At 40.1% G+C, this 21805-nt stretch overlaps 1 protein-coding gene across 3 annotated transcripts in view; it reads left to right on the forward strand.

Moving 5' to 3' along the window:
- The window catches only part of nrxn1a (neurexin 1a), a 1567205-nt gene that overhangs the window by 1349172 nt on the left and 196228 nt on the right, over positions 1–21805 (forward strand). For 2 of the 3 annotated variants that reach the window (XM_048601292.1, XM_048601293.1), the window contains one exon: positions 18880–18908. In XM_048601292.1, coding sequence (XP_048457249.1) covers positions 18880–18908 — 29 coding nt within the window. Of the gene's footprint in view, positions 1–16380; positions 16411–18879; positions 18909–21805 lie in introns of all 3 variants that reach the window. The other variant, XM_048601291.1, reaches the window with a different exon arrangement.

The following is a 21805-nucleotide window of genomic DNA, read 5'->3' on the forward strand; positions in this document are numbered from 1 at the left end:
TAATGTATACAGCAGGTGTTTGTCTGATAGAAAAGAGAGTACAAAGATGAAGTAGGATGCGCAATTGAATTATGTAATTAGTGAATTCAAGTGTTTGGCCTTCCGTGCAACAAGTTAGTTCATGCAAATATAACTTTATTTTGGGACCCATGGTCATATAATGGATATGAAAAAATAAGTATTTCAAGAGTAGTGTGTTTTTGCTTCCCAATTAAAGCTACTATCACCAGTAAACCCAAAATTAAATTAGCAATAAATGTTAGTGACACTTTTGTTTTGGCCAGTCTAGTTGTTAACTAAAAAGATTAAAGGGAGTATCAAACTCAAAGAAAAACAAATAATTGCGAAAAGACAGGTGATAATTCTGAAGATTAAACAGAATATATAACAGGAGAAGAAATTAGAGTATAAGAAAAAGCTAACTTGAAATATAGGGTTGAAATTTGCCAAAAAATGGCCAAGTGGCAGTTTTCGTGAGTTTCATCAAGGTTCTTGTCCACAAACTACCTTATTCTCCTCACTCGCCCGGTTATCTATGCATTGAATCTCCCTGGCGCCCCACACATGCTATCATGCACTCAGCAATGGCAAAACTACACCCCGCAGCTGAGGGCACCAGGGATTCCTGACACTGACATCAAATTTAAAGCCCAGCTATGTACCAGATCAGCCAGGAGCTATTCTTCACAGTGCATGTAGTGGAAGACAGTGAAAAAGAAAGGCCCCTGATAACGTATAGGTGGCATGGATAACACTTCATTGCAAATGCAAGTTGACATGTAAATATAGTGCTATTTTATATCATCACCTGTCCGATAGACTGTCACTGCCACTGCAGCTTTTAGAATCAAGCAATACAATTTGCCGATCCTTAACATTATCCCACCTTAGAACCCTGTCTCAGGGAAGAATGGACTTCATTGTATCTATATTCCACATCAGCCATGGGTTTTCATAAGAGTCATCAGCCATGTTCACAGAGGTTAGACCTTAACCTCTCAGTGACCATTCTGTAAGAAATCTGGCCCTTGAAGCAAACCAGGAAGCTGAGAGTTCTCAAGAACGTAGGTTTTATGGCAGCTCCCAGGGTACCTTGCATAAACCTTCAAGCTGGGGAACTGATGATTACAGATGACATTGTTGGAATGGAGCCCATTTCTCGCAATGAAATCTGTTGTGTTATGATGTGGCATCTTAACATAATATGTTAACAGTTTGTGGTGCACTGCACCTAGGGGGCAAGCGAGCTATGTTAGTAAAGCCTACTGCATGGGTTGTCGCACTGACCTGATCATGAGGAATCAAGATGAAGTGATGTAACCAGGCACAATTTACATTGGTAATGGCCTTGACTCATTTGTGGGTTGACAGCTGTAAGATCACACACACGATCCCAATGTTATTTGGAAGCAGCCAATCGCATAAAAAGTTATTACAGCTGTCACCTTGATGGCTCCTGTGATAGGAAGGCTGCCTGTTCCTTCAAGTTGTGTGTCCGTCTTCAGCAAATGCCATGGTTCTGTGACTGTGTTCCAGGACATCCTCAGTTTGTGGCAGCAACCTGACTTACTCAACTGGAGGAAATGGCATTGAGGATGATTGACTCTGCACCTGCTGAAGCTCCTTGATACACTGAGGGGACCTTTAGTTGTGAATTCTTCATGTGCAGGCTAATGGTAACTGTTGCAAGTCGTGGCTGGTCTTGGACTTACTGGCACATCTGTTCCTCGTCCATTTTTCTGTGCCATTGTAGCATTATGGGCCCAGCAATGATACCTCTGTGGTTGGATGTGGGGGAGGGTGTGGAATTAGCAATCATGCTTCTAATGATTCTGTGAAGGGAATATCAGAAAGGGTGATGTGAGTAGTAACCATTCATATCTCACACAGATGGTGGTGAAGGATAGTCTTCCAGACACCAGGACATGGAGCACTCAAACAAAGAGAGCAATGGATTGTTTCCACATGGACGTTTGACATGGGGAACCTCATTCCAATGTGTGCAGCTTAAGCCATGCTGCACAAATTAGGTAGGAGATTGTAGGTGTTGTAGGATTCCTGAAATCTTGAGTCCCCGTCCTCATTCCTGCTCCAATGCCCAGATTACCCATATAGACAGTGTTGCGGAAAAGATCATGTTGGCGAATGGATACGGTTGATAACATGAGAGGAAATCACCTTTGTCCTCTTGTGCAGCCTGTGAGATCTTGAATGGTCTTCTTGAATTGTGGCCTGCAGATGAAAGTTTTAAGGTCACCAATGATTACTTCTGTTTCATAGAGATAACAATGATCAATCTATCATAACCAATGATATGGTCAAGATTGTCTGTGACCGAGATTTGTATCCCATGCAGTGGGACCCTGCATACATGCTACGTGCAGGTTGCTATGATTATAGATGTCTTCAATTTGTATTGTGGAAGTGCCTGACTAATGCAGTAAGCCCTTGAAGAGCCTCAAATCACTCATAAGTAGAGCGATGATGCACGGAAAGAAAAATGAGTTTACACTAACCACTCCAGGCATGGCCTCAGCCATTTTCCACTTCCAGTGAGCATTTATGAGAATGACAGGCAACACAAATTTGGGAGATGATCTCAGAGTACAATTGGACCTTAATCAGATGGGCCAATATGCCGAGGAGTGGCAGTTGGAGTGTAATTTAGATAAATGTCAGGTGTTGCATTTTGGTAAGGCAAACTGGGGCAGAACTTGTACAGTTAATGGTAGGGCCCTGGGGAGTGTTGCCAAGCAAAGAGACGTAGGGGTGCAGGTGCATAGTTCCTTGAAAGTGGAGTCACAGGTGGACAGGGTGGTGAAGAAAGTGTTTGGTATGTTTGCCTTCATTGGTCAGAACATTGAGTATCGGAGTTGGGATATCTTGTCGCAACTATACAGGATATTCATGAGGCCACTTTTAGAATACTGCATTCTGGTCACCCTTCTATAGAAAAGGTGTTGTTAAACTTGAGAGGGTGCAGAAAAGATTTACATGGATGTTGCCAGATGTGGGGGGTTTGAGTTATTTGGAGAGACTGAATGGGCTGGGTTTTTTTTTACCCTGAAGCGTCAGAGGCTGAGGGGGTCTTTATAGAGGTTTATAAAATCATAAGGGGCATGGGTAGGTTGATTGGCCAAGGTCTTTTCCTGAGGGTATGGGAGTCCAAAAGTAGAGAACATAGGTTTAAGGTGACAGAGGAAAGATTTAAAAAGGATCTGAGAGGTAATTTTTTCACGCAGAGAGTGGTGTGTGTATGGAACAAGCGACCAGAGGAAGTGGTGGAGTTGGCTACAATTACAAAATCTAAAAAGCATCTGAATTGGTATATGAACAGGAAGGGTTCAGAGGGATATGGGCCAAATGCTGGCAAATGGGACCAGGTCAGCTTGGGATGTCTGGACAGCGCAGATGAGTTGGACAAAAGGGTGTTTCTGTGCTGTATGACCCTAAGTCTCTATGACTCCCCTGAAACTCCATGCCCCTTTTGCTTTTGCATTTTCTGTTGACCGGATCCGTCCTGAGCTTCTATATCTTCGTACACAACAAATTAATTTCATTAGTATCTCCCAACATTACCCCTGAGGCCTGGCCCAACACTTACCCATGCCAGCCATCATGTTGCACTATTCCCCTACAAAGCAAGGTGGTCACAATTATTATTCGCTCCTACTCCCACTGTAACCAATGTCTCCTAATGCATTTACAGGTTAGGAAGCACTTCTACACACAAAGGCTGGTAGTTGTTTGGAAACCACTTCCACAAGTGGCAGTGGGTGCTGGATCAGTTGTTGATTAATTTAAATATGAGAGATTTTTTTTTCATTCAGCAAATGTATTTGGGGATATGGGCCAAAGGCAGGCATATGGATTTAGACCACAAATAAGCCATGATCTCATTGAACGGTGGAAAAGCCAATTCCTGTCCCTATGTTCCTATATGTTGAGCTGCCCGACTTTACAAATATTATCCCTTTAGCATCCCAGCATACTGCCTTCAACCCCCACAACTGGCTCCCCCACCTTCTGTACCATCTCAGTGGCGTCTGTTCATGCCCCCTGACTTGCAATGAATTGACCCCAGGACTGACAGTGCCCCCCCACACCCAACTGACTTGGACCAAAAACCATGACTAATGACCTACTAGACCCTGACTGATCTCCGTGCAGTTTAACAACTGACTTAGCACAAATCACCACCATGAAATATAGCCCGTGTGTTGGTTTCATGTCATATGTAATAAGATTTCCTCAGATAGTGGATAGCAAATGGTTCTGCACGTTTTTTTTCTTTTGTCTTTAATTTGTTTCTATTTTAGCTGAGTGGTTTCTGTGGTTTCACTATGTAGGCATACTAACGGCAATCTCTATACACAAATTTTGTAAGCTTCACGTAAGACTGAATAATGCAGCCTGCAGATCACCGCATATGTGAAGGAAAGTCTCTTCAAAAGCAGTTAATAACACATCAGTTAGCTCCTTTAAAACTAGTGCTTGCTGGATTCCTGAATAAGTACAGGGTTGAAGGTAATGAGGATAAGTACAGGCACAGAGTAATCAAATACCCTATGGAATACTATGATTCCTGTTCTGGTAAGATTGAGGAAATGTCATCCGTGGATTGCAGCCAGTTAGGGATGAATAATGTAGAATGTAGTGTTGGACTGATATCATTTTTCTTGGCTTAATTACCTTTGGGGAGGAAGAAAAAATGTCAAGTTTCTCTTCTTGTATGTTTTACCTTTGGCTATTCACCTGCCATGGAGGTAAATATCCACAAAATTAACCTTTATTTGTGCAGTTAGCGTATTGATACTTGAGTACGAAAGACACATCGATCATGACACAGTCTTTATAAATTAAAAGGCTTTGTGCGGATTATCCTCGTCAAATGTTTCTGTCTTTCACGACAGAATAGCCTCACTTTGATACAAAGTGACTTTGACCTTGAAATTCCAGAAGAAATCGACGGGCAACTCACTGAAACTTTGGAAGGCGTCTGGTGACTGAAACCCATGAACAGAGGAAAAGAATTGGGGTGGAATAGAGTCAGTATCATTTGGTATATTGAGGGTTTTCATATTGACATCATTCAGCATTCTTTCGGTGCAGAAATCATTTACTGAAAATAAGCCAAGTCACAGTTAAATTGAGAGGTACTTGGGCATTGATGGCCAGCCAGCATTTATTGCCCATCACTGTTTGCCCTTGAGAAAGTGGCGGTGAGCTGCCCTGTTGAACCACTGGAGTCCATGTGTTGTAGGTAGACCCACAATGCCCTTAGGGAGAGAATTCCAAGATTTTGCAACAACATTAGTGAAGGAACATTGAAATATTTCCAAGTCAGGATCATGTATGGCTTGGAGGGGAATTCACAGGTGGTGGTGTTCCCTGTTCTTATCCTTCTAGATGAAAGTGGTCATGGGTTTTGAAGGCTCTGTCTAAGGATCTTTAGTGAATATCTGCCGCGCATCCGTAGATAGTACACACTGCTGCTACCTTGCATTGATAATGGAGAGAGTGGATGCTTCAGGATGTGGTGCCAGTTAAGCGGGTTGCTTTGTCCTGGATGGTGTCAAGCTTCTTGAGTGTTGTTGGAGCTGCACTCATCCAGGCAAGTGGGGAGTATTGCACCACACCCCAGACATGTGCCTTGAAGATGGTGGACAGGCTTTGGGAATTCAGGAGGTGAGTTACTTGCCACAGCATTCCTGGCCTGTGACCTGCTGTTGTAGCCACTACATTTATATAGTGAGTCCAGTTGAGTTTCTGGTCAATGGTAATCCCCAGGAAGTTAATAGTAGAGGATTCAATAGTAGTAACACCATTGAATGTCAAGGCACAGTGGTTAGATTGTCTCTTATTGGAGATGGTCATTGTTTGGCTTCTGTGTGATGTGAATGTTATTTGCCACTTGTCAGCCAAAGCCTGAATATTGTTCAGATCTTGTTACATTTGAACATGGCCTGTTTCAGTATCTGAGGAAATGTGAGGTGCTGAACATTGCGCAATCATTAGTAAACACACCCATTTTTGACCTTATGATGGAGGGAAGGTAATTGAAGTGGCTGAAGATGGTTGGGCCTAGGACACTACCCTGAGGAACTCTTTCAGAGATGTCCTGGAGCCGAGATGACTGATCTCAACAACCACAGCCATATTCCCATGTGTCAGGAATAACTCCAACCAGTGGAGAGCCTGCCCCTAATACCTATTCATTCTAGTTTTGCTAGGGTTCCTTGATGTCATACTCAGACGAATGCAGCCTTGATGTCAAAGGCTGTCATCTCACCTCTCGAATTCAGCTCTTTTGTCCATGTTTGAACCAAGATCGTAATAAGGTCAGGAGCTGAGCGGCCCTGGTGGAACCCAAACTGGGTATCACTGAGCAAGTTATTGCTGAACAGGTGCAGCTTGATAGCATTATTGGTGACACCCTGCATATTGGTGGTAATATTAGAGAACATATTGTACAACATTGTGATGTCTCTTACTTTAGAGGAGAAATTAAAACAATTGAAATAGTATCTTGGTTAACATAAGAGATGAATGTATTAATTACTTATCTACAAATGGTACCAATAATGATTTCAAGCATATATTTAGCAATTGATTTGTTACATTTTGATAACTTATAGTGTGCTCTACCTAAAAGATCTCTCCAGCAATGCTTTACATTTAATTTTGGATGTCAGCTCAGTGGTAAAATTAGACCATCAATCAGAAAGTTGAGCAAAGGTTTCAGGTAAAATTAGCTCTCCTGCATCAACAGGACATAAGTTGCACGCTGGGATGTTAGTTCCCCATAAGGGGCAGAGTAACGTTTAAAAAAACAATCAACATTGGCTTGCAGGGATGTGATTTCAGACGTTTTGTGAGTCTGAAAGGAGATGGTGTCAGATGGGTAGAGAAGACAAGAACAGCCTGCACTGGTGCATAGGTTTAATGTGGAATAGGATTCGTCAATGTTATTTCTTTGGGTGCTGCATACAGATGAACAAAAATTATTTACTGACCTTTTAAGTGGCATTTTCCAGAGACCCCTTTAAAAGTCTCAAGTTTAACTGTTGAGTGTATTTGAGGGCTTGAGATATGGAATGCTATAAAGTGAAAACTAGGTGGTAGAAGGTGTGGTCACCAACTTCTGACCTAAAGAATGGATGTTGCAGAAGAGGTTGTGGTCAGGGGAGTAGACAGCACAGTTACAAAGTTGCAGCAATGGATGTAGTTACAGAAATATGAAGGAATAATGACATAGAGGAATTTAAATACAAGGATGATAATTTTGGATCTGAGATGTCGAGATCCAGAAGGCAATGTGGATCAGTATGAATGGAAGAGGCTTCTTAACCTGCCTTCTTGGGCAGGAAATGCTGTTGCATAAAGAACCTAAAGAATGGAGCAGTTGTACTTTTTCATTGCTGACATAGAGATACACATGCAGAATGATATCACAGCACTATGAAATTGTTTATGTCATTGTGACAGTTTGTATCGATGGCATTTCTTCACACTTGTGTTAAAAATTGCTTGATTCTTGCTTGACAGGTTCACTCTATTGTTAGACTACTCTGTGCATTTCTGGTAAATGGTAGCATTTAATTATTGTGATCTGTGAATTAGCCTTACAACAAATCTCCTTCCCTAAATCTTTATTTTCATTTTCTTCACCTCATCAACTATAAATATATCTTTCATGAGCATCATCATTAGTTGTGCAAGTCCTATCTAATATTTGTTATCAAATTAACATAATCTCCTGAATTAAGTTGACTTCCAAGTAAAATGGATCACTTGAAAAGTTGCTCCAGGTCATCTATAATCCTTACTATTCTAACTCCTTACTAGCTGCAAAGCTAGACTGTTGGTTAGCACAGATTTTTGTTTGGAACTTTAACATTGCTGTGCATTAACAATGTTGGAAGTATGGAGTTGCTGACGTGCATCAGAATTTAACTGGCGGGGGAATGGGTTTGGGTGTAGCTGAAAGAGAAGAAGGTTTGACGGAGGAGTTGGTCAAGACCTGTAAAGTACTGACGGGTGAGAAACTCGACGTGACCCGACCCACTTTCAGGTCTAATCTGTTTGAAGGCAAGCGGGCAAAAACCTCTGGAATTGACAGGGCAGATGTGGAGTGGTTGCTCGCTTTGTGAGAGTGTCTCAGATCAGAGGACATAATCTCAGAGTAAGGGGTCACCCAATTAGGACAGAAATGAGGACTTTATCTCTGAGTGAATCAGTAGAATTCTTTCCCACAGAAGACTGTGGAGGCTGGGTTATTAAGTAAATTCAAGGCTGATATAGATTTAGAATCAGCAAGGGAATCGATAGTTATGGAGAAAAGGCAGGAAAGTTCAGTTGAGGATTATCAGATCAGCCATGATCTCAATGAATGGCAGCGCAAACTCGATAGGTCGAATGGCCTACTCCTGTGACTATGCCTTATGGTCTTGTGTAATTCATTTCAATATTTATATAGACAACGAATTGAATCAAGAATTCTGGTTTTAGCCACAAAGACATGGTTTGCAAGTTTTTGGAAGTCATTGCAGCTTCTCATTCTGACTTTGCCTACTGTCAGACTCATTGCTGTGTGGGACCAGTTTGAGCAGCTCACCCTGAACCTCTAATGGGGAACAATAGGAGCAATAACAACAACGCCAAAGAGGTGGAGTAGCATAAGCTCTCTTTTCCTCAGGCATGTGTCACTCCATATGACTGAGGAGAAGACCACAGAGATCAGACACCAACACAGGGCATACAGGCACAAGATCACCTTCTTTGATGTGTGAGCACTGGTGTTTCAGGAGAATTAGGTTTTCATGATAGGTCCTCGCTTACATTCCTGGAACAGAGACTCCCTCACAGTGGCGCTTCACTTCCAGCACACATCCATTGTCGGTATTCATCGAGGTGGCTATTATTGGAAGGACAATTCCTAACCCTGAGGCACCCTACCTTTGTTTGGAGGCATACACCCTCTTCTGGAAACTGGGAAAGGGATGAATACAGAAAGTTTAAAATGGATTGAATGGAGAGGAGAGAAGGACACCAGTTGTGGTATATGATTGTGAAGCCTCGATGTGTCATGTCAATGAGATTGTTTGGCGGTTTGAATAGAAATTTGAGCAGGTGCCTTGAGAGAGAGAAATGGGCAGAGCTGTAAAGTGTGTTGATCTGTGCAGTATCATGCAGAACACAAGATAATTCCCAGTGAGAGTCTAGGCACCTGGAGGTGTTACACTACTCAGCTTTTCTTCCCTCATGCGATCATTGAATCACTAGTGGACCTGTATCCGGGCCCAACGATAACATTCTTGCTGCCTGACCTCTTCGGCCACTTCCACCCACAACTAGTTGATTTGAGAGGGTATCCTGTTTCACCCTCCAGTGGGAAATAGTACTTCTCTTTTGTCGTTCAGATCCTATAAAACAAGCTCTAAATAAAGAACCAAGGACCCAATGTGGCAGAGTGGAGGGGGAAGGGTACGAGGGATGGGACAAGTTTAGGGAGTGGGTGTGCCACCAGTAGGGGGGGCTAGTGAAAGGGTGCTGCCTTTCCATATCTCCTTTCCATTCCTCTGTTCGCTGAAACTTCACGAATCAGTGTAAACTCTAGTTAGTCTGCCTCCTGCCGGGATCCCTTTCACTCAGAATCCTTCCTTTGACACTTGTAGATCAGTATTACATCTACGCTCTGTGATTGGTTATGCAATCAATAACTGAGGTGAACAGAAGACCCATGGCAAAGTCTGCTTTCCTGGCCAGTAGGTTTCCAACAAGACCCTGCCCGCTAGGTAGGTGTATTTTATGTGAATTCCTCCTGTGATCCAGGTAAAAACAGTAAACTATATACCTTCAGTGAATGGAGAATTATATTTCTTAATCAGTTCCAAGAGTTGCTGTCAGAACCTTCACAAAATATTAATCGTATTGGCCCTCCAGAAGGTTTTCAAAAAGACAGACAGCATTTACTATCTCTATTTGTCAGCACTCTCTCGGAAGCATATTCTAACAAACCTGTTCACACATGTATGATGCCTCCACAGAAGTTGGGATTTGAATCCAGGTCTCCTTGACCAGAAGTAGGCACACTATCACCACACAAGCACTGATTGTCTTGGTCGTCTAAAAGCATCTTTCTATGTGTAACACATTGACAAGTCGGGATGTTAAAAGCTTGTTAAAGGAGAAATACAGAAAAGCAAATGCTGATATCTTGTTTATACTACATGCATTCATAAGTGTGAATTAAAAAAAAAGCAAAGTATTTGAAATTCATGTCTATGTTTAATGATCTGTACAAAATCCAAATAAGCATGTCATGAGCAATTAGAATATGATGCTGCCATTAACAGTCTAATTTGAGATATTCCTCTCTGCCTGCTCACAGCACAAATATTAGGTCACTTCAAGTGATCTCGGTGTGAAAATTCAAGATAGAGAGGAGTTGAACAGGGCTGTTTTGGGGAGGTCAGAGTTGAGTATGTTGGGGTGGTACATGGTCAAGTGAGTGGTTGACTGGTAGGGTGAGAGAGGGGGTTGTTTGAACTCAGAAAAAGAGACAAACCACCCTTTTACAGACTGGTTTTGTAGCAGCAGTCAGGCCTCAGAATAGATGATTAAGGCATACCTGCTAACAGAAGAATGGTCAAACAGTTATGACTTTGTTAACATTCAGTCTGAGCTCCATGATCATCATGTTGCACTGGCACTCACAACACCAAAAGTTGTACTCCATAATACCACTGAGGTAAATGATGCACAGTCAAGTGCCATATCAGAGAACCTGGGAGTCTCTGTCTTTTTACTCCATTTGCAAGTTCCAGTCTTATCTACCGCATGTTGCTACAGCCTGAATACACCACCCCTGTAAGAGGCTGCCTTTCAGAAGTGCCATCTATCTGTATGCCATTTAGCCATGTGAATGCCTGGGCTCAGCGCAGAGCATCCAACCAGTTAACAATTGTGTTGATGAGAGGCAACGTAGCATTTGTATGCTATTTGCAACAATCCAGTTGCGTGCAGGGTAATCATACAATGTGATCTCAGAGCTTGAAAGTAGACCAAATCTAACTTTTAACTGTAATATTTCTTTTTTTTAATAAACATCAGTCTATCCCACCTATTTTTCCACCTAATGATGTAGAATGATTCGTTGGAAGGGGCCTCATGAGGTTTCCTAAAAACACAGATATCATAATTCAATCCATGTATTTGCTTCACTACTTTAGTCATTTTGAAATTGGCAAAAGGTAACCCATTACAGATCATTGTATGGCAAAGTTACAAGTTAACTTTAATTTATCCTGATCAAAGAGAAACTGAGACAATCAGATTGGGTACTTGATTTATACTATATCTGATTTCACTTTCCATTAATGGAAGTGAAGAGTTGACTAAGTATAGAAATAAAGGCCAATCTAATTTGCTCAGTTTCCTATTGGGCAGCTTGGTTTAAAATGTTTTGCTTAACATGAGGGTGAGAAACAATCAACATAATGAGATATTTAGATGAAATATTGGATTTTGCCCTTAACTTTGTCCACAAAGGTTTCTTCTTCAAACTTATTTATTTTCTTATTAAGCCTCTGCCTAACACCGTGGGATGTTTTTCTATAGTAATGATGCCTTATAAATGCAAGTTGTTCTTGACCCTTCTGTCTTGGCCTTGTATAGTATAGCAAGAGGTTTAGGACATCTTTTCTTCTCTTCATTTTCCATGACATCTCCAGAAAAAAAAATATAGAAGGTAATAGTCAATAATTAATATTTACGCTGCATATCTATTAAGATTACATCATAAAGATGTTATCAAAGTACATGCAAAAGTATGTGAATTATGAACGATATTTCTTATGAAGATTGTTACAAACACTTACCAGTACCAATTAATAATATTTTAATGAAACAGTATATCGGGTCACCAAAATCAGCTGTAAAACAAAGGAGAACTTTTACGTCAAATTTCAAAACTTAGTTCAATATTGTGTGCACACAAGCAGTTGGAAATTGTCAACAGTGCTTTAGTTAGAAAAAGTAATGAGAGTATTTCTGTAAACAAGTATGTTGTGATATTCAGAGATAGTAGGAACTGCCGATGCTGGAGAATCTGAGATAACAAGGTGTAGAGCTGGATGAACACAGCAGGCCAAGCAGCATCAGAGGAGCAGGAAAGCTGACATTTCGGGTCTAGACCCTTCTTCAGAAAAAAAAATGATATTGTGATATTGTGATGCTGTTGATATTGTTATATTGTGATATTGTTATTTTACAGTTGTCTCATAAAATTAAAATAAAATAAGTATTTTCTTTTGAAATTCAATCACTGTATTAGTTTTGTAAGCATGTGTGGTGTCAACAAACAGATTCTTCTTTGCTGTGTCCACGATATCGTTGTGCTACTTCCGTAATACAATGGTGCAAATACTAATATATTGAATTGATTTGCAAAATGTGCTCACTTGAAACTGACCCTGATGATCTTTGGCTTTTAGTTGATACTGCTTTAGACACAGATGGTAAGTTTGAATTACCATTATTATAATAAACAATTTCTTATCTTACCATCTGTGCTGTATTATTAACGTGTCCTCATATCAATTAGGGAGTAATGGACATACGTGTGTCTGTGTGTTACCTTGCCTATTTAAGAATAACTTCATGGCTGAAGAACAAGCCTGAAAGTCAAGACCACCAGCTGTCTATCTTCGTCTCAATTTGATAAGAGATCTCCAAACTATGCCGATCTTTACTGTCCAACTAGAAGTAAAAGATTTGACATTTACCAGCCACTGGACTTTTTCTGACTTGAATGAGGAAATAGAGAGGAATTGCCGAACTGTTTTTATTGACGTCAGAAATTTTTTGCAATCTAATTAGTGATATGCATGTTGCCTCCAGCAGGGTATTTAACCCAATACAACAATGTTTCTGTTAATCCCTTGCAATGTAAAAATTAGATTAAGATGGTAATGAAGAATCCAACAGAATGGTTATTACAACTCACTAATAGACACAAATATTACATTCACAGGCATTTCAGTGGTTAGGCTAACATTAAGCTTTTCGATTACAAAGAGTGGCATGCTTGCATTAGCATGTCATGCTTCAGGTGGTCTGTGTTTAGATGGCTTCTGAGACCTTTATACTCTCATGTCACGTGAAATGATGCAGAGCTGATATGATGACTATTTCTCTTAAAAGATTACTGATGTATTTATTGTGACTAAAACAGCATCCCCTTTTACAAAAGATTTTAAAAAAAACAAAATTATGCATGTTTGTACAATAGGCAAAGGTTGTCAATTCAATAATCATACAAATGGCAAAGAAGAGTTTACAAAATTAACATTTCAACCTTCAAAGTAATAATTTGGAAGTTTGACCTAATCTGCTGATCATATACACATCTGCAGAGATGGATATTGTTCTCTGTTGCTGTCGTTTGACTTGGTGGTCTTACAACTGGTTGCTGTTATTCAGCAAAACTGCACAGATATCATCAACAGAGATTTCTTCCTCACTCTCTGTCTAAAACTATGAGGTGGCTTCTGTCCCTTCACAATATAGCATGATGTTCAGTATGATCAAATCATCATTGTAAGATCTGGGCTGGTTACACATATGGGAAACATTTGTTAGTATCCAAGTATTTATGTCAGTATCAGTGTCAGAAATGCAGATCCTTTTAACGGGCAAAGCAGAGTAGCTCTTGTGTTGATCGAGAGCTGGTGATGCTCAAGAGGCTTTGTATTTAAGAGCTGGGCTCTTACCCCAGGTTCCAGAATCTTACTGCTCTTTTGCCTGCACTTCAGCCCCATGGTCCTAATCTTTGGGTACCTGGTGCGATCAAGTTGAGTACGTCCTCATGGGTCTGCTCCAGGGACTGGCCAAAGTGGCCATTAACAATCCAGGCAGCAGGCCTTGGAGGGGATCATAGTTCCCAAGCACTTGGAATCCATCGATATTCCCAATGAATTTGAAAGACAGGTCAGGCTGGAGGGCATTCTCTACCCATCCAACTCCATTTGGATTTAATCCCCTCCCTCTCTCCCTACCTTTCTGTCCCCTTTGATCTCATTGCATTTCTCTTAACAGGCTCAGCATATAAATTGGTTATTAATTGTAAACACAGTTGATTTAATGGTGACAGATGAAAGGTGACAAAGTTTCACGGGTATTTTGCTAGTGCAACTAAACCAATCAGTTATGCACTAAAGCATCTCTTGATGTGAAGAAAAGAAAAAAAAATGGAAAAAGAAAGAGTGCTGTGTTCTTACCCACTTTGAGCCAGCAGTTCAAGTCCCACATGCTCCGAATGTGTCGTAACATCACTGAACAGATTGGTTAGAGCATATCAATCTTGATCTGTCTGTCACATAACTATATCCAGAGGTCAGTCATAACTTGGCACTGTCTCTGAGAAAACAATGAAAATGATGTGCTGAATTAAACTCTCATATTGGGTTGACAATGTCAGTCTTTTCAGTTGCACTACGGTTATGAACAACATCAATACACCTTAAAAGATTAGGTAATTTTTTTTTTCTGCTGGGGGTGAGTGTAGCTGTTTGTGTGATGATGACCCCACACCACAGTTGCTGGTGGCAGGCTTAGCCCAATAAAAAAGCTGGGTTCTTCTGGACTGTCATGGTGCAGTGGTAATGTCCCTACCTGGGTTTAAGTCCCACCTGCTCCAGAGGTGAATAATAACATCACTGAACAGGTTGATTAGAAAATATAAAAGAGCTGGGTTCTTTACATTCTGAAAACAGTTCAAATCTGATAAAATTCATCGTTTGGAGAGGTTCAGGTGTGTGGTGGTCTCCTTTCTGTGCTTACCCCTGCTCAGATGGAATTCCACATTGGCCCCAGCTTTCAGAATCACCTCAGGAGAGGCTTCTTATACCAGCTGCTGCTGCTCCATCCATTTCTTCTTTTTTTTTGCTGCTCAGGCATTCCCTTTTACCAGTGGGCAGTGGGGAGGTCCCCAGTAGAGGGCCCTCAATGTGGGAGTCCTTCACTCTTTTCACCAGGGACCTGTTGTAGAGGGTGTTCCGTGCAGCAGACCTGTGCAGTCATGAGTTGAATATGATTCGTGGACTCCCAGATCAACTGTCAGTTTTGTAGTGCCATGGAATCAGTGGCTTCAAGTATATATTGCTTATGGGTGGTTGCAACAACCTTTTGGTTATTTGAAAAAAACTTCTTTTATTCTTTTGGTTGGACTTGGGTCCCACGCTCCTGATCTTTGGACACCCAAAACAGAGGGGAAGACCCTACTATGATGCTCCAGACCTGGCAAAAGTAGCCCTTAACAGGTCCAGGCAGCAGCCCATGGGTGTTTTAATACCTGACTACATGCCTGCCTTTCCTCTGTGGCTATATATGTGCCTGGGTTTTATTGGAGAAGGTGGACTTGGTGCCCACTGGTACCCTTAAGTTTTTTGAGATAGGTGCTATGGGATGTACCATTTCCCCCTTGAGTGCTGCTTTTATTTAGTTCCCACTAGTTTTTCCTTTTTTTTTTCGTTAAGTTACAATGCAACTGGTCAGTTTTGTTTTGCTAATTGTTCATTTGGTGATTTGATAAATGGGTTTCTTCTCTAACAAAAAAAGGGAACTTGGTTCTTATCCAGTGGGATTTGGCTTCTGGTCAGAGGAAATATTCAGAAGGGAAAGATTGAAAATGGTGTTGGTGTCAAACTCTTAGTGTACAATAAAATTCAAATCTCTGAACATCTGTTGCTGTCAGGTTCAACTTATGGACAATCGTTGTTAATCAACTCACATTCTCTCAGGGCTAAGTTGTGGTAGTTCTCTACCTGCTCACTTATCATCTCTCTCTTTTATTCTCCTCTGTCTTTGAAGAAGAATGTCAGGTACCTCAGAATGGTTAGACGTTTGGTCGCTGAGCATAAGTTGTGCTGAGGATAGTCATCTCTTCCCCATTGATGTTGCATGAGGGTGCAGCAATACGATGTGAAAATCTTGTAGCTTGCCACCTGATGAGCATTGATTTAATAGAAAGGATCATACACTTTGCTAGACCAATTGGTAGTAGGCCGATGAATGTGATATGGGTCACACCTCACTTAGTGCACAAGTATTTTTAAATGGTTCACCAGTGAACTATTGAAGATACCATCCATCCAGGACACCAAATAAATTGAATATAGCAGTAATCAAATCAGGAATGGTTACTCTTGTGTTGCTAAATCATTGTTGTTACAATAGGAAATTTGGAGAAGCCAAGGATGTAATTTTCCCCATGCACTGTGGATACAGTTTAAGCAGACAATAGAACATGATGTCTTGCACAGGCACCCTCCACTACTGGGATTGATACATTTTGAATGTCTCATAGGCATTCACAAGTTAGTGACTATCCAGATCCAACACTGGCCAGTACATAGATTCAAGGGCTAACGATCGCGTACATTTGTCCCTGGTTTAACATAGACATGATATCTTGGTACAATGCTTTGAGCATTAGAACTTGTTTGTCCTTGTAAATGACCTGTGATTACTTGTGATTAGACGACTAGTTCAACTTCTCTATATTGCCAAAATGAACAAATATTCTCGGGTACTGTGACAGTACTTGTTTAGTACTGTCAATCTTCCCAAATGATGGTCTTTTGCAACGCTTGGAGATACTCATCTTTGGTAGTTGTTGTTTGGAGCTATTTATACTGGCTCTGGCCAAAGTATAACCGACCTACTTGAAGAATATCTTCAACTTCATCTGCTTCATTTACATTATGCATGATCTGTTTCACCACCGTAGATGTGGTTTGAATTTCGTGGATTGAGACTATACCAAAATCTTTGCATATCGGTATGGCTGTCACTATTGGACTGGTTTCTATGAGGTAGGACATTTTGGGAAGCCAAAATGAGATTAAATATTAACACTGCAGTGTGATTTCATCCATGCATAGAATTGGTCATGGTATATGCTGTTACATGGTCTTTTGCAGGTTGTACTATGGATCGCCACTGATTTAGATATATGTCTTTCAGGATGTATATTGGCTCTAGCCCTTGTGCTGATTGCAGTTTTAAAGCTTTATCAATCTGCCTTTTCAAACGATTTTTTGATAATGGCTGCAAAAGCTTCTGATCATATTATACTGTTGACGTTGGGTGTAAAATGGAAAGCTTTGGTTATCTTTTGAAATTTGCCTTTCATTGGTTGACTGGGAAACTCATGCATATGTCTTAATACTTTCCCAAGTATTGTGGGGCTGTACCATCTTGTTAGATGCCCATGTTTCATTATGGGGTCTGGCTTAGCCTTTGATTGCCTGCATATGTATGCCCAACTTCATTCAGTGCTATGTGTGTGTGTAAATATCTGGAAAAGTTGGACAGGTTTTAGGTGAGTATGACAAATCACATTTGGTACAGATTTTTCAGTTCCATGCAATTGCTGTCCATAATAATGGTATTAGCTGCATCTAAAACGTGTAACTATTGTACTTGTGTTCATCCTCAAATAATGTGTTAATAGAATGGTAATTTTTTTCTTATTCAGAAGATTCTTTCTAAAGGCTTTAATTGTTGTAGAGGTGATTACTAATTTGATAAGTCTATCTGAGTTGCTCTTTAGAAAAGTCACAAGCATACCATTTGTTACATCATTGTCCAAAAAAACAAGTTGATAGATTTTTGGGATTGCTGTCTCTATTTGGAGCATATTAATCCTGAAGGTAATTCTTACATTGAACTTTGAGTATCTTCCAGATAGTAGAAAACGGCTTATAAGTTTATTTTTAGCTATATTTTCTTTATGGAAAGTCCTAAAACGATGCTGCAAGGAGTATTGCGGAATTAAAGAGAAACATGAACTTAGACTTGAATCAAAAGGAAAGTAGTTGTGTCTTCCGTCTTTTCTTATCTGCACATCTCTATTCACACAGCTGATGCTGCTAGTTGCCTGAATTAATGAATGTTCAGGGCTGTTGTACAATTGATCTTCAATTAGATTTCCAAATATCTGGCTCCAGGAGCTTGGAGTATTCTTTATAAATTATCACCAACCCTAACCAATAACATGCATTTTGCCTCAAGCAAGGTATTTTGCCTCCTGCAACAATGCTAAGCTTACCAGTTGTAACATGAGAACTAGGCATGGGTAGTGCAGTATTGAAAAGTCCAACAGAATGTTTATGTCAGCTCATTAATATATATAAATATGACATTCATAACTATTTCAGTGCCCAAACTAATGTTAACCTAATAGGTTGCAAGAAGTGTACGCTTGCTTCAGCTTTTCATGCTTCAAGTGGCCTGAGTTAAGATAGTGCTAAATATCTTCAGACTTCAGGTCACATGCCATAGTAGATTGCTGATATCATAAGCATGTCTCTTAAAGTTATGCTGATATACTGTACTTCTTAAAGGTATTCTTATACATTGACTGAGATAACACAGCAATTAGTCTTTATTCAAGAGGAACTGTTCATCAGAAATTGAAGATAATTTTCTAATTTTAGCAGTTAAAAATGACCTGTGAAAATATAAACTGGACAAAGACATTATATGTTTTCCTGATAACAATGAAGTATAGCTGCTCGTGATTTTACTAGGATAGAAAACAGGTACATTGAATACTGATATTATCCCTGTTCAAAAAGATGTTTATCTACAAAGTACTTCACTTTTGTTTTAACAATGCTTTCACTGTAGTACTCCAAATGATGGTACTTTCTTTCATCAAATATATTTGTTTTGATTTGCTTTATTGTGCATTGTGCTCAGTCTTTACCTATTACTATGTGAATCAGTGCTGATTTATTTCTTAGTTTTGGTGGCTTTAAATGCGTTATTTGCATGCCAAAGCTGTATTTATGTCTTTTCGTTGTCACTTAGAAACATGAAAGGGCTGGTGGTAATTATGTGTATGAATACAAAGTAGTATAATGATGTAATTAATATTACTGCATATTGTTAGCATTCAAATACACTACAAAAATGTACTGTCGATACTTAAATAGTATGATTTTATATAAATTCATTTAGCTCAAATCATTTAAATTATCTCGGTATTAAATAAACAATTACTGATAACTATTTTCATTTACTGATAACTATTTTCATTTACAACTGTCATATTGAAAGCTGTTTGAACGGTTTAGCAATTATTACCAGAAACTATATGTATTTGCAACCATCAAACAGATTCTACCTGTACCATTTAGCGGTCACTACATACACCACATTTTACCTCAGCATTTAACTTACTGTTGCAGATCTGGCAGTTATGTACATAAGACAGACAATAAATTTCTCCCCATGGTGAGTCAGAAATTTTGTAAAGAAGTTTTCCTAAAGACGTGTGATTTGAAGTTACCTTAACAAGATCATTGAGTAATCAGCAATAAATTGGAGAACACTTAGAAGCTGGAAACATTGTCCAGTGACAGGATGCTGGAGTTTTGCAAATTTTAAGGACATCCCTGCTTCTGAATGCACTCAGAGGAGTTCCAGGTACACCACAGGGGAAGAATCTGAGAGTTCTGGGAATATGTCTTGTAATAACTTTGAGAAATTGGAATTATTGTTTGATATTATTGTAGAGTTGCTAATATCTAGATAATGTTGTAAAGGAACAGAGTCTAACTGGCTTATGGGAGAGGTAAGTCCAGGTAAAGGGCTGCAATTGGTCCCATGCATGGGAATAACATTACACTCCTAAGAATGTCATATTTTAAAAATTGTGTGTTGACATTCCATGTAATGAATTGCATGAAAATACTGTTAATAATTCACATGTTCCATCCTTTTGATGTTCTGCTGAACCTGATAAATGTACATTCTTAATTTGTATATCCCAAAAAGAAGCTCCAGTGCAGAACTTATTATAAATTGGCATTGACAAGGTCATCGATTGCTGAACATTGTAGCTATAGACTGTGAAGCATCAATGGCTGAGGAAAATATTTGGATCACTTAGTTCCCTCTCAAGTAGCTTCATTAGCTTACTCTTCTGTATTTTTATCCCAGTGTACAAGATCCGGTGCTCAAAGTACAAATGCAAAATCAAAACTCTACAAAGGCTGCTTCTAGCATCAGTAATTGCGACTTTCAGCAATCATTATGTTGAAAAGTTCTTCACTTTATGCCAGTCGGCCAATACCAACTATCATTGTATTTTAAAATTTTGCTCCAGCTTACCTCAGTGCACATGTAGCATTAAAATGGCAAGCATGGGGCTAAAATGCAACTGATCGTTGTTGTTGTCATATACTTGAGCGAGCATTAAGGAACTCAGTTGGCAGATCATTGGGTGGTACGAATTATATTTGAGCATTAAGGGTAGAAATTGGTTGTTATGGATTGTTTTATTACTTGTAATGAGGTAGGGACTAATTAGCTCAGGTCTAATTTGAAGTGTAAGTGTTTCAGGAGGTGACATTAGCGGCTGCATTCAAGTCATGTAAACTTCATCTGGACCAGCTTAAACCAGTCCTTTTATACAAGACAGCATGGCAAAAATTAAACAGGAAGAGCTTTCATCTTCCCAAACTGAAAATGTGATTATTTCAAACATCTGGGAATCAGAGGCAACTGGAACACATAAGACTAGTTTAAACTTCTTCTGTCCAAATCTTTTGGCCAGTCAACTATGTTGTCATGATAATCGACTACCTAAATGCTAAATATAATGTGGAATAGTGGGACCAGTGTACTGAAAATTAAATCAAATTGATTTTCATAGAATCCCTACAGTGTGGAAACAGGTCCTTTAGCCCAACAAGTCCACATCGACCCTCAGAGCATCCCACCCAGACCCATCTCCCTAATCTACACATCTCTGAACACCATCGGCAATTTAGCACGGCCAATCCACCTAACCTGCACATCTTGGGACTGTGGGAGAAAACCGGAACACCCGGAGGAAACCCACGCAGACAAGGGGAGAATGTACAAACTCCACACAGACAGTCACCCAAGCGTGGAATTGAAGCCGGAGTCCTGGCACTGTGTTAACCACTGAGCCACCGTGATGCCCAAAAAGACGCTTAGAGCCTCCCCATCAGGATTTTAATAAGTAATTTTGCATTTTATGAGAGAAAAGCAATTGAGCATGTTGGATTGTCTTTGAGATAGCGCTCCCCTCAAAGTTATTATCTTCAGTTTATTGCAATATGTGAGGTCAAAATACAGGCATACACTCTCGTGCTGCTCCATGGAAGAGTTATATTACCTGGCATGATGTGTTATACTGATGAAATGTTGAAATTAGGTCCATTACAGCGGATATAGAGGTTTCTATTGCACTTTTTGAAGAAGAGCAGGAAGATTCATTGTGCTGTGGCCACTGGCCTTGAGATGAACTGATCAATGATCTCATTTCCTGGTCTGGTTCGCAAGATTTTACTGTGTATGAATGGATGGTTCTGATAGCCATGAAGCAACGGTAATCACGCTTAGTAGTCATTTAAACATTTGTGATGTGTGAAGAATATGACACAACAATATATAAATATATCTTTTCTAAATCTGAATTAACTCCACAGAGGTCAGTATCCTATCACGAGGTCACCCTTAATAACACATAGACAGGCCTTGACTATAGTACTGACTCACAATGAGTCAGACACCAGCTGACGCTCGCCTTTTTTATCTGTCAGCCAGGGCCCCCTCAGTGGACCAGATTAACAGCCCCAGTCAGAGAACTCCTATTCAATGAGAGATAGTAGGAACTGCAGATGCTGGAGAATCCGAAACCACAAGGTGCAGAGCTGGATGAACACAGCAGGCCAAGCAGCATCATGGGAGCAGAACGGCTGAC

Source organism: Rhincodon typus, chromosome 9 (assembly GCF_021869965.1).
Source record: "Rhincodon typus isolate 14 chromosome 9, sRhiTyp1.1, whole genome shotgun sequence".
NCBI lineage: Eukaryota > Metazoa > Chordata > Chondrichthyes > Orectolobiformes > Rhincodontidae > Rhincodon > Rhincodon typus.